Genomic DNA, 14,456 nt, shown 5'->3' with positions numbered 1-14,456 from the left:
TTAATCTTAAGTCACAGGGTTTGGCATTGTATGTCAAACATCCAGGTTACAAAATCAATCAAAAACACTGATATCCCCTGCTGGCAAAGTAAGACTCCATATAATTACAGCAAAGTACCATTATCCAAAAAAGGAAGTTTTGTTCTGTAAATCCACAACGTTGTCAAAAGAGATGGTAAGAGAAAGAATAAGAGAGAAACTGGCATCGATAAAGAAAGGGACGGAAATGTAGGGCAAAGAGGGGCGTAGAGAAATGGAGCATAGTGAGGGAGAGGTAGATAGAAAGTGACCGACGCAGGAGGGAAAAAGGAAAGCAAGAGAAAGAAAGATGAAGGCAGAAGAAGAAAGACGAGAAAGGGAGAGACTAAAGGAAGAGTTGAATAAGAACAGAATGATCAAAAAACAAAAATAATTAAAAAGAAAAAATGCACAAAGAGACCGGGATGAAGAGAGAAAGTGGAGAAACCCCAGGGAGAAGATGAGCCTTGCATCCTCCAAAGCTTTCTCACAATGCTCTGAGCATGCAGGAGTTAACCAGGTCAAAGCAGGTGTCTGATGTCAGAGAGAGACATAAAGTGACAGAGACCTGAAGGGAAAAGTGGAGCAAAAAAAGAGTCAGGAACTAAAAAAGCTACGATTGCAAAGCCAGGCAGGATGGGAGAAAGACTTTAAAGAGAAAATGATGTTGCAGGAGTGGGTTGGAGAAAAAAAATGGATGCAGTAAATCCGTTTCGAAAGTCAGTCAGCCGTGTGCCGCTCAGTCTGGCTTCTGACTTTCTTCTGTAGCAGCGGAAGGGCAACTAGATCACAACATCATCCCTCTCTCTCTCTCTCTCTCTCTCTCTCTCTCACACACACATACACGCACACATACACACAATATATGCAGCGCAATCCTTGAGCAGTTGAAATTAGTGCACCAAAAAGGCTATACAGTGAGAGGTATGTGTGGAAGCCAGAGAGAGGCTGTATGTAATGTATACAATGTGACTAAGCAGGTAGGCGACTGCGTGCATGCATGTGTGTGTGTGTGTGTGTGTGTGTGTGTGTGTGTGTGTGTGTGTGTGTGTGTGTGTCAGCATGGCAAAAGGAGTGTATGCGTAAAACAGAAAAAGTGAGTGTGTGCATATGTGTGTGTATTTGTGTGTGTAGGGCAGAGAAGGAGGGGAAAAGAGAAAAACATAATTTGAGTCTTGATGCAGTGGAAAGTAAGCAAGCAGATTGGACAGTACTAATAAATATGTTAATAGCACCACACTCTTTAGCATCAACACTAACTTTAATAAACAGGGGCTCATGCGCGCACACACACACACAAACACACACAGTTTTACCAGGATTAAAGTTTAGCCACTGAAAACATACATTCCACTGTTTGACCCCTTTACAACACTTATTTTCCTTTCTCCTTGGCTTTTATTATCTGCCCCCCTTGTCACAAGTTGCCCCTGACTGCAGTACGCAGATCGGGGTTGGGCTAAATGTGTGGGCGGAGCTAAACGTTTGACTCTGCGCGGGCGCCATCTGGTGGCGGAGATCAGGCAGCACATTCTCAAACGTATATATATATATATATATATATATATATATATATATATATATATATATATATAAATATATATATATATATATATATATATGCAAAGTGTAAAGAGAGAGAGAGAGAGAGAGAGAGAGAGAGAGAGAGAGAGAGAGAGAGAGAGATTTTGTAGAGATTTGAATTATAAAAAAGGAAAAGAACGGGGCTCGCGGGAAAAGAGCCCCGGTCTCTGGGGGACTCGAGACAACAACGGACGGTTGGGTTAAGGAAAAGAAAACCGGGGAAAGCAAACGTCACAGAACACAGGTAACAGAACCCTGACTGCAGTACGCAGATCGACGAGTGGCTCAATGTGGGTGGAGCTAAACGTTTGACTCCGCCCACTTGCACAATAGCAATCGGAAAAGGAAGAATGTATGTCTGAGGGAAAAACACAGGACTTTCAAGCTTTCCGCGTCCGTCCACGGGCAGGCAGCATCCGTCCGTAGGCAGGAAGCCGGCGGGCAGGCAGCGTCCGTACGCGGGCAGGCAGCCGCCAGGCAGGTAGGTAGCCGGCGGGCATGCAGCCTGCAGGCAGCATCCGTACGCGGGCAGGCAGGCAGCGTCCGTTCATAGGCAGGTAGCTGGCGGGCATGCAGCCTGCAGGCAGCGTCGGTCTATAGGCAGGCAGCGTCCGTACGCGGGCAGACCGGCCCTCGCAGCCTCGAAACACTACCGGCCCACTACTACCTCGTTTCCCGTGAGTCACGTTTGCTTTCCCTGTTCTTCTTTTCCTAAACCAAACCCCGTTCTTCTTTTCCCAATCCCAACCGGTTCTTTTCCTTTCTACAATTCAAATATCATTATTTATTATAATCTATATATAATCTATATATTATAAAGGTGCTGCATTGACGTTTGAGAATGTGCTGACTGATCTCTGCCACCAGATGGCGCGCCCGTGGTGTCATACGTTTAGCCCAACCCCGATCTGCGTACTGCAGTCAGGTGCAATTGCCTCCAGTTGCTATTGGGCAAGTGTGCGGAGCCAAATGTTTAGCTCCACCCACGTTGAGCCACTCCTCGATCTGCGTACTGCAGTCAGGGCTTACTCCCTTGTCACTCGGTTTGTCTCTAGTATTGCCCTCAGCAGGTCTCTACTGTCCTCTGTCCTCACTCTCTGTTGTCTCTCCTCTCCACACATATTTTATCTGCTCCTGCAGCATGCCAGGTCTTCAATGGCAATAAAGCACTCTGACATTCAATTCCTCTGATGTGCCAGAGCACAAGATGAACGTGACAACTTTCTAGCTGAGCTTCCGGCTGCAAAACACTGACAACTAATTTTATTATTCTTTCTTTTGTGACACAAACTGAAGTTGAGCATGTTAGGTATGTATTTAATAAGTCCTCCAAGTTAAAGACAAGATACGTTGTTTGTAACTGACCCTTTAGATCGACACATTGAAGTGTTTTCTGACCTGACGCCCCGCCCCTATAAACAGGACAAGTGGCTGCTGAAATCAAGAGTCGACTGGTGGTACCTTTGCTCTAATTGCTCTTCCATAACAACAGAAAACGGAATCATTCTGCTGCAATGGATGTCAGTGTGGGCAGTTTTTGTTGGATACTGTAACCGACGACTGCATGAAAGTTTGTTTTTTTGGAAAATATGTTTTGCAGATCAACAGTGGGTACAGACTGCACTTGTTCATACAAGCAACATTGTGTTCCATTTTCTTATTCATACAACAACAACAACAACAACAACAACAACAAGCAGCAAACAAGAACATACAATTGTAATTATTTGGCGGATTCTGAAGACATTATGGTGAGGCACCGTAGCAAATATCAAGACTTAGTTAAGAGACCAAAAAAAAGAGAGAAGAAAAAATCCCTATGAAGCCACTACTATTACATCATCAATATATGTGACCCCTCATCATACAGCTTCCTCCCTCAGACCCCTTAAGTGTTTCAAAACCGGTCCCCATGCCCTATCAAACACACTTTTCCTCCCTGCATTCGTGAATCTGAGCCTCTCCAGATGGAGGACTTCGCTACTACGCTCTCTTAACCACATTTCAAATGAAGGCATCGGACTTCCATAATGACTGCATGAAAGTTTTATTCATCACTTGGACAGAGGTGTGCTGGAGACCTTCTTCAGGAGCCTGAAGATTAACTTGAAAAGAAAACCACGACCAACAAGGCGATTTTGGGGCAGTTTTTGTCATTTTATTCACTTAATTTAATGGTTTGCCTCTAAAGAAGGATTAAGAATTGCCAACAAGAGACTGACACTGGGGAAATACAGCGTATTTTCACATCTGACTCTGTGAATTAAGGATTTATTTTGACCAAACCAGAGTTTGTGATTGTTGGAACAGTGGAAAGACTATAACAGAGTTTTGGTGAGTTTTATTTTTGTTTCTGTGCAGTTCGAATGAAGTGTGTTTTATGTGAGTTAACAAGGTAATTGTTCTAGTCCTGGTTTGGTGAAAGAGACAAACTTGAATTCAGAAAGTTGTATTTTTTTGTTTAGTTGAAAGAAAATTTCCTTGCTTGACATTTTGTGAGTTTATTTTGTTTACTAAAAAAAAAAAAAAACCTAAGAGAGCTGAGCGAAGTCGACGCTAACGTGCATTGGCGTCCTGGTACAGCTGCCACGGCTCTGTGAGCAGGAGAACTCACTTTCTCAGTCAATATAGCACAGAAAGACAAGGGGATTCATTTCTTCAATGGACTACATTTATTATCAGTACTGATTGGATATCCACATTAAAAGCAAATATGACCCTTAGTTAAATACTAGGATGCAAAATATAACCGCAATGCACTGTTTTAACAATAAACAATGATGATAATGTTTCATGCCATAAATTGGGCTCAGCCCCGATACACCATATACAGCAATAGACCAAAAGCCAATTGTTGACCAGGCATCGCATCACTCTTTAGTATATCCTCATGGAAAATAACACAAGAATGAGCAATATGACATGATAAAACAAAATAAGTACAGCATTTAGTTTTTATCAGTTATGTAGCCCTAGTTGTCCTCGATTTACTAGATTTTAAACCTCATGTGGTGCTTAATGCCTCACCCACATCGTGAGCCTATACTCCAGATTTGTCTTCCTTTGTGTTTTTAAACTTATTACCCCTTAAAATAAATTGCGTAATATAAAGGATGTCCTAACAGAGTTACAGAGACTGAATGTTATGTTCAGAATGCTCTCCACTAAAAATTAACTTGTGATCTTATCAGCAGTACTGAGAGTGAGAGTATTCCCAGGGATGTTATGGGCCACAGATGTTGAGTTTACTCAGTCTGTACACTGTGTGCGATGCTACTATTACTTTCTAGCAAAGTCAGAAAGCATCATCTCATTATAAGTTTCAGTTAACCTCAATCTTAACCTCAACTTTGGCAACATGTCTGGAGACTTGCCAAAGTTAAGGTCATGAAATGTAAATTATGTTTCTGTCCTTTTCAGGAATGACAAGTTCTCAGCTCCAAATATACAAGAGCCTGCTTAAAATCATAGGATCAACCGTTACCTAGCAACAGCCATGGAGAGAGACTGGTGCCCAGGGCCATAAAATGTCTCTTATCTATGCCTATGAAATTATTTACCCCTACCAGCCCTCTTTAAGTGTGAGTCAAGACTAAGACCAAAGAACATAATCCTCTGTCAATCTCTCTTTATTACCATGAAATATAAAACTGAAAGGACACTAGCATTTCCATTAAGTGGTTGACATTATTTCGCATTTTGAGCTATCCGCGTTTATGTCTACGCTGTATACAGCGGACGTAAACATACACGCCACTTTCTTTTTTTCTTTATTATTAGTTTTTTTTTCCCCCAACATATGACAGAAGCATCTTGGACAAATTAGCCCAGGCTGTACCTGTCAGCCATTGATTACAAAATCAAAATGAGACACATCTGTAGACAACCCAAAACGAACAATTCAAACCAATAAAAATTAAATAATCAAACAACAAAAAGAAATTGTGATAAAAGTTCAACAATAAACATGCCTTGATAGAACCAGTTATCACGCCTACCAATCCAATATACCAATTAAAATCAAACAGACATTTCTTCTATTACATCCAAAAAGGGGCCCCACACTGTTCTGAAAACATCTTCCCTACCTCTGACTCTATAAGTAACCCGTTCAAAAGTAGCCATCTTTGTCATCAACTCAATCCATTCCTTAAAACAGCATGGGCTAGTTGATTTCCAGTGTCTTAATATTATTCTACACCCTGTTATTGTGGCCAGACGAACCCATAGTCTTTTCTGTTCATTCAATACTATGTCAAGACACGCCACTTTCTAAAGCCAAGTGACGTGTTAGGAAAAGAAGAACCGGTTAGGTTTAGTAAAAGAAGAAAGCTACGGTTGGGTTTAGGAAATGTGACACGCGGGACACGAAGGAAACGTGACACGCAGGACACGATCCCCGGTCTCCTGGGTGAAAGTCCTGTGTTTGAACCATCCACCACCCCGACCAACCTCCCTACGCAGATTTCTTCCCTATCATACTACTCGCTACGGCGTCAATTCACACGCAATCGCAAGGTAATGTAAGTCAATGGAGGCCAAACGGCGTTGATAAACACGCTAAAAAGCGAGTATGCATCTTGATAACACGGCAACAATGGCATACGAATTGGCATGTCATACATACGCCACTTCATGAGATCAGTCTGTCATATCAAAAATTACATCAGGCACCAAATACCAAAGCAAAAAATAATGGTATAAGGGTGCAAAGGAAACCTTTATATTGCAAGTTTGAGGCAAGAATTTTTACACTCTGCACACACAATGCAGTAGTGAACAATGCATACGAGTATGCATGCATTATTCACTACTACTCATCTAGTGGTGGATTTTAAAACATCTTCATACACAAGTAAAACTTTCTACCATTAGTTGACAGGTAGTTCAACAACAAAATGAAATATATATACTCACCAGCGTAGTATGATATTCTGGATATATCTGGAACAGAAAAGGGTGAGGGGGAAAAGGGATTTTACTTAGATAAATGTGTGTATATAACACCGTGTTACAGTGAATTATTCAATCAAAGTACCTTCATGTAATGGATTCAGTCATGGCATCAATGAGTATTGTACTGTATTACAGCTAGTTGGATAGTAATACTGTACTAGCTGAGTTACTGTAAGATTGTTCTGTGGCCAAAGTATTAATCCATTTTGCAATGAATTTTCTATTCAACTGATTGACACTCATTATCAAGCACTTGATAGACACACATTTGTCTTGCTTGCATGCATGCACGCACAGATAAACTACTTGTATGTATGGTAACAAGCTACTGCACTTCATATACTGTATACAACTTCCAGTCCTTCATAAGCTTCCCCTTATCTCTCCAAAACACAATAGAGAAAGATGAAAAAGGGAGTGCAAAGAAGGAAAAGAATAAATAAAAGAGGCGTAGAGGGAAAGGTAATAAAGAAGGCAGATGGTGTGAGTGAGAAAAGAGTATAATAGCAAGAGAGCACAATTTAACAGAGGAGGGAATCAAATCACAGCATCATTAAAAGGTGCTCTAAGTGATGCGACGCGTTTTTTGTCACATACAGCAAACATCTCCTCACTATCCGTGGGCTGCCTGTCCCCTGAACACACTGTAAAGATGTATCGGACCAGCCATCAATAAGACAAAATGGCGCCAATCTGCCCCACGAACCATAACAACACAGTGTTCCAGCCAATGGACAAGCAAGGAGCTGGTTGAGTCATGAATACGCATTGTGGAAGTAGCCTACGTGCTAACGCTGCTGCAGTGATGGCTCAACCAGCTCCTTCTTGTCGGTTATTGGCTGGAACACTGTTTGTTATGTTTCGCGGGGCAGGTTGGCGCAGTTTGTTTTTGTTGCCGTTTGTGGAGCCTGGGCTGTCTACAGAGACCGCGTTTTTTTACAGTGTGTTCAGAGGACAGGCAGCTAGCGGAGAGTGATGAGAGGTTTGCTGTATGTGACGAAAAATGTTGTAGCTTAAAAAACGCGTCACATCACTTAGAGCACCTTTTAAGAAATGGAGTCATTGACAGGAAAAACACTGCCATTAGTTATAAATTACTTACATAATTATTACCCAATGATCAAAATATCCTCAATGACTTTTCTGTTAACTGAATGAGAAATCACAACTAACCAGCACATGGAAGAGGACTTTCATCACTCGGAAAGTCCAACTGTCCAATCCAATTGATTACAATGCTCAGTTTATTTACCAGACAGGTAAATAATTTATAATCCCACTAAGCACAGACACTGGTTTACATGTCAGCACTGACCAACCAGTGACTGTGCAGCAGCTCTAATGAATCAGGAGGATTTAATATGAGCTACATTCCAGACAGTCGGAGCGAGGCGAGAATCATGACTTGGCAGAATACATCTGCTCTGTCATGCTGTAATAACTTCACCCACTGGCCTCACCCAACTATGCTATCTGTCTCCTAACCACCTCCACGTAAACATTACATCAAAATGAGCAATATGATGAAAAGTCCCTCTGAAGCTACGCTGGTCTGTTGCTAAGCAACAGACACAAAGCAGGACTGTGGTACTAACTAGGACGCCAAGGCTTTGTCTTATATGAAGCTGCCTACACCTCATAAGAGGTTAAAGCTGCGAGGTAGGGCACAGAGCACAGAGGCAAAGCGCAGCTCAGGTACGTTGTCATTGCTTCTGGCTTTGGTTGTGCCTTTAAAAAGGTTGCCGGCAACGAGGTCAAAGTTGAAATAATTTGAACTTTGAGGCAAGCGGCAATTGTAAGTGCTGCGCGATGCCAAGGGTAGCGATTCCTCCGAGTTGTCTTCACTGCTCTCCCCATAGGAAAACAATATGTCGTATATATCATGTTTAGGCGGCTTTATAAAAGCTGTTCCATACGACCTACTATTACTGTATTATGTGTGATATACCAATGGTCAAATGATGCTCTTGTTACAGATAGTATGAAATAAATAGCATGTAGTATGGAATTGGGACATGATGTAAGTATCTTCTTCATTCCCTTTAAGCAATACATTGTGAGTCAGTCAATAGCAAATTTCTGAATTTAAAAATCAAGTAAATTTAGTATCAATACTGATTTCTGAGTTTACGTATTTTACTCTTTCTATAGTGCAAACCAGAGCTGTATAGTAACGAAGTAGAACTACTTCACTACTGTACTTAAGTACTAAAAAGCTGTATCTGTACTCTACTGGAGTATTACTTTTTTCTCCTACTTCCACTTTTACTTGAGTACATATTTTTGATGAATGAAATACTTTTACTCCGATACATTTTTTATGTGCTGCATCGTTACTGTTGTGAATGCCTCACGCTACGGAGACTGTGTAGGTTACAGTGTGTAGTTACGGCTACGTTAGTTACGTACGATAATTACGTTACGTAAGAAAATCCTCGAGATTGTGTCGCGTTTCTTTTCATTACAGCGATCGCCTGTTCAGAAGTCAGAAGATGTAAGTTTGTAGTCTTTCTATTTAGCTATTGTTGCAGCAGATTAAGCTTTTCCGGAGTTGTTTCAGTCTGCAGTGAGTACTGAAGGTTAACTGTTTCACCCTGTGATGTGAAGCTACTAGTTTATCTGTATTTTGCTAGCTTGCTAACTTTCCACTACATCACACATTTTATTTCAGTATTTGTTAATAAGTGATTAATAACCCACTGTTGTATCAGATAATAGTAGTTATAACAGCTGTGACATTAATGTACCTTTTTAGGTTTATTTCAGAAACTTCCTTCATATCCAGCAATGTACAGCTGTCTGTAATGCAGCGTCTTACTACCACATAAAAAGTTGAACTCCAACAATATGATATTCAAAAATGTGACTGCTTTCTTTAATGACTACATAACACAATACTTGTACTTTTACTTTTAGTACTTGAGTAGTACATTTTAAAATAAACTACTTGCAATACTTAAGTACAAACAATTTTGAATACTTTAGTACTTCTACTTAAGTGAGGTGCTTAAAGAGCACTTCAACTTCTACTCAAGTCACTCTTTTGATAGAGCACTTGTACTTTTACTCAAGTCTGGGTCTCTAGTACTTTATACACCTCTTGTGCGAACACACTACAAACTCAACATATTCAGGATAAGACAAATGTGTAGATTTGGGACACAGTTTAGGACTAGGGTATAATAATAAACTGCATGGGTTATTAAGTTATAACATTTTGGTTTTTACATTTTATTTGGTTTGCTTCACTGCTGCTCTGTGTGTGTTCTGTCACTTCACATAATTTCCTCTAATCACATAATCCAATTTGTTCCTGGCAGAGTTGTGTCCAAAATGTTGGCTACAAGTAGGATGCTATTAACAAAAGCAATAATAATAACAACACCAATCCTGGCAATATTCTCCCTCTCCCTCACAGAGTGTAAATGTAGCCTACTAGTGATACATGTAGCATTTAAGGCACTGACACACTAAGGAATTTGAGCCAGTACTGGCAGTGCATTCAGTAAAAAAGACTTCTGTATTAAAATGTTTCTTGGTGTTAAAAATACATTTATCAATAGAATGCTGAAGCAATATTGCCCTTGAAAATTGCCCACACATTTGCCCAATACAGCTGACTATGCCGGTATATATTTGAATGTTTTAAATACACGTACAGACGTACGACAACATGCACATCACCCACATACACACTTAGTTAAAGAGACTTGGCTTTTTTTTGTTTCAAACAAACCTCCAGGCAGAAATGTTTTCTCAATGTCACCAGAAATGAATTTAATAGCTTTAAACTCAACTTTAATCTTTCACATCCACAAATAATGACCCAAAACTAGAACCTGTTATTAAAACAGTACTGAAATATCTGTCACAAGAACTGCTTAAACATTTTTCACTTCCATAAACACTCCAGAGGTTCTCCCTCCTACTCGATCACATTTCCCCCTTCACGCTTTCAGCCTTCTTCTTTCTCCCACTCAGAGTAGAAAACTATTGCCTCTGGTGGCTGTAAACCACACAGGCTACGCTACAGTTGACACCACCACGCTAAGGGCACAACTTCATTCTCATCAGGAAAACAATAACAGTCTTTTGCAGTCCCTCTGTGCTGTCAGAATAGAATAGAGAGCAGCAGTGAGCGCAACATCAGAGAGGAGAATAAAGTCGCCACAGTAGCAGCTACAGCTTTAATGAGGTAGCGGCCATTGTAAGTAGCAGCTATAAAAAATAAAAATAAAAATGATTGTAGTATTAGGACTACTGCAGAGATAAAGAAGTAAGCCAGAGAATGGTCGGATTCACAACCAGCGCCCCTTTTCACATCTGTGTTTTTAATGTTTGGCAGAGGGAGTGTCAGCCAATGTCACCAAAACATTTTCACCAAAACATTTTCACATGTTGTCTGTTGAAACACCTGCGTTAATAACCTCCATTGGCCCAACATGACCCAGGAGAGGCCATCCTGGCGGTTCATTTGCTTACAGTACACACAATCAAATGAAGCCGCATGCTCAATTTGTTAACAGTGTGCAAATAAAAAAATCCTTTTACATTATGCATTACTACACTTCCCAGTGCACCCATATCAAGAGTTCAGAAGTGCACAGTGCAAAGTTTGTAACATCCCACCTTCACATCTAGTCATCAACAGCCCCGCAGCCCATTATCACTGTCATCAATTATTTTCTTCCTAACAACAAATACACTGAACCACACGCTCTTCTTTTAATTGAATCTATTGTATCAAAGACTTGATTTGTAGGTTATATAACATTATTATTATACACCCACGGTTTTATATGAATTTGTCTCAATAAAAAAAAAATAAAAGTGGCTGCTATCAGATACAAAAAGAATTTGTGGTGTGAAAAGAGAAAAGATTCAAACAACCGTGGTATCAAATTTTATAGCCAGAGCTGTGCAGCCAAGGATTAATGTCTGTTCATACTTTCAAAACACTTGAGCTTCACTTGATTTTTGTACCAACATACTTAAAACAGCCTCATAAGTGAAAACATTAGTTCAATTTAAAAATGAATCCAGTGCTGCTCGTGTTTATCCACACTGTAAATTAGAGATGCAAAGATTAATCGATTAGGTGTCAACTATAAAATAAAATTTTTGCATTTTGGGTCATTTCTGGAGTTTTTTGGGGTCATTTCTGAATCCAGGTTCTAAAATGTGAATATTTTCTTCACTCTTCAATGACAGTTAACTAAATATATTTGAATTTTGGACAAAACAAGCCATTTGAGGATGTCATCTTGGGCTTTGGAAAACACTGATCGTCATTTTCTGACACAACAACTAATCAAGATTAATCAACAATGAAAATAGTTAGTCGCAGCCCTTCTGTTAATATATATTTTTCAGCTATTTTACTCCACTGGCTCCATCATGACTGCATTTCTGCAGAAAAGTCTTTTTTTGTATTTATTATTTTATTATTACCCATTATTGTTAATTGTAGAATGGGGTTGCTTTCCTAATTTGAATCATGATACAATTGCTAAGTCAGATTTCTCCCACAATGATTTCTGAAATGCTCGGTTTCACTTCCCATTACCATGCAGCCCAATGTGTTAAATATCAACAAGACCACCTGATGTGATTCTCCACACCCATGCTATATATGGATTTTAGAGGCAGGTGTTCCAATTATTGCAATATTGTTTTTTTTCCATATTGCACAGCCTAAAGCTAATGTCAGATATAGGCCAGTGTCACAAACTTTTGATTAGTGTAACCTAACCAATTGCTTTGAAGATACATCCAAACATCAGAACTATATGTAAAAAAATAAATAAATAAAAAAGAGCAAATGTACGATTTGATGAGGTGTAAAACAAGTTATTTCAGAATCATCTGACAGTGAGTGTTGACCACATGGAATAGGTTAAACAAAACGAGCTATGCAAATCAGGGAAGGCTGTTGATGACACAACAGGAGCACACGCTTCCAGTCATACATTCACTGCTCCTAACAGATGGCCTGCTGCTGTGCTGTCCTGTCCCCAAAAGAAATGACAACTATAGCTCTAACAAACAGTGACTATAAATAAGATCTACTATTATATTCTTCTATATAAGTGGGAAGAACATGACACAACCCATCAGGTATCTAATCTATAGCCAGTTATGCAATAGCAGAAAACGTGGCCCGGGGCACAGGATAGGTTTTGGAGGTAACTGTCCTGGAATTCAATACAACACAATAAAGTAACCACAATTGAGGCAAGACACGAGACAACACATCTTAAATGAGATCAAAAGGCAGAGTTTTGCATACTTTATAGATTAAGAGGGTGTGCGTTTTTATGTAAATATTACAGACACAAACAATGTCTGAGGACCATCTGTATTCAACTGCATAGGCATAAATGTGGGTACTAAAAAAAGTGACTAAAGCAAGAGCTATTTGCTTTTTAACATCAGCTGCCCACCTACGTATACCCCTGTGGACAAGAAAAGTGATATTTGATAGCTGTGGCCTGTAGTTGTTTAGCTCCATTCATACAGCAACAGAAATTGGATGTTTAACTCTGTGGTACATGTCTGACCAGACCTCATTGCTCCAATAGAGTTAAGAAGATTGTATTTCAAGCAGTTTCTCTTTGCAGTAAACAATGAAAAGAAAAGAAAAGAAAAAAAAATAAATAAATCAGATGTCAGCCACATACAAGGTTTAAAAATATAGACCTTTTTTTGCTTGTGTGAATTCTGATTTAGATGCACATGATGACTTTAAAGAATAACTGGTCAGGGCATTAAAAAAACAGAAAAAAAACATAACAGAAGCCTATATGGGTGTTAAATTAAAAGCACGCGTTATCTACAGTTAAACTGACAGCACGTTGTTAAATTACAGCTGTCAGTTTAGTATTTCATTGTCATAGGTGCCAGTGCCTGTGAAGTGTGACAGTCGCAGTGGCAGTGATAGTCACAGTAAGAATAGTGATGAAGGTAACAGCTGGAGCAATAGTAATAAGTGGTAGCAGCGGTTGTTGTACTCCATCTTTAGGTTTGTGGGAATTTAAAATTGTTCACCAATCATTCAATAGAAACATAACATGACAGGTAAACAAGTAACGTTGCAACGTTTCGTGGATGCAAGACTAGCAAGCAAAGTCCAAAAGACATTCAGGGCAACAGACAAACAATTCGTGCCAATTTATTAATTTGTCAAATCTGCTGTCAGAAGCAACCAACCAGGTTTATCAAAAGAGAACAGAGCAGACTAACACTGTATCAGAGCCTTCAGCGTCTTTGTTTGTGCTCCACACTCCCTACCTGTCATTTTCACATGCAACTGCTTGCACGGCGGTGAGCAGCACAAATTCCTTTCCAGCCCACAGCCTGCCAGACCCTCTCTACCTGCCTAGCGCAGAGCACCCATACAGCAGTCCAATCACAGCCCAACACATTCCCCGAGCCATCAGTATGACTACACACGTTCATACCTCCATTGGTGCAGCCCAGGAAATCCCAGAACTGCATGTTGGCAGTCGGCACACAGAGGACTGAAACTCTGCTAAATCACAGAAGCCTGTATTCCTGTTCGGTCTCTCCACTTCCTAGTTGTACTGTATGCTCTCACTTATAGGACAGGGAAAACACCCGCCCACTGATTGTTTGGGACTGACACACCTGGGGGCTGAGTTCCATTTCCAAGCTGCCTCCTTCTCCTAAGCTCTCATTTTTAATCGTCTTCACTGCTTCTCCCTCCGCTTCCTAGCTTATCCACTACTCTGTCTCTCATCTTGATCTGCTCCTGACTGAAAAACAGATGGGTATAAAGATTGGTCCAACATCCTCAATGTTTCTTTCCACATCCTTGCCTCTTCAGATTAGCAGAAGTAATTGGAGAGGAGGCAAGGAGAACAGACAAGAGGCAGAAG

At 40.2% G+C, this 14,456-nt stretch overlaps 1 protein-coding gene across 5 annotated transcripts in view; it reads right to left on the bottom strand.

The window, feature by feature from the left end:
• LOC120561713 (focal adhesion kinase 1-like) overlaps positions 1-14,128 on the bottom strand; it is a 69,769-nt gene extending 55,641 nt beyond the window's left edge. For all 5 annotated transcript variants that reach the window (XM_039804920.1, XM_039804921.1, XM_039804923.1 and 2 more), the window contains exons 1-2: positions 14,019-14,128; positions 6,520-6,546 (exon numbers count right to left, since the gene is read on the bottom strand). In XM_039804920.1, the coding sequence (XP_039660854.1) occupies positions 6,520-6,546; positions 14,019-14,055 (64 nt within the window). In that variant the 5' untranslated portion in view covers positions 14,056-14,128. The remainder of the gene's footprint in view (positions 1-6,519; positions 6,547-14,018) is intronic.
• Between the last annotated feature and the right edge of the window lie 328 nt (positions 14,129-14,456).

Source organism: Perca fluviatilis, chromosome 7, assembly GCF_010015445.1.
Source record: "Perca fluviatilis chromosome 7, GENO_Pfluv_1.0, whole genome shotgun sequence".
NCBI lineage: Eukaryota > Metazoa > Chordata > Actinopteri > Perciformes > Percidae > Perca > Perca fluviatilis.
The sequence above is the reverse complement of the archived record's forward strand: the minus strand, read 5'-3'. Positions and strand labels throughout refer to the sequence as shown.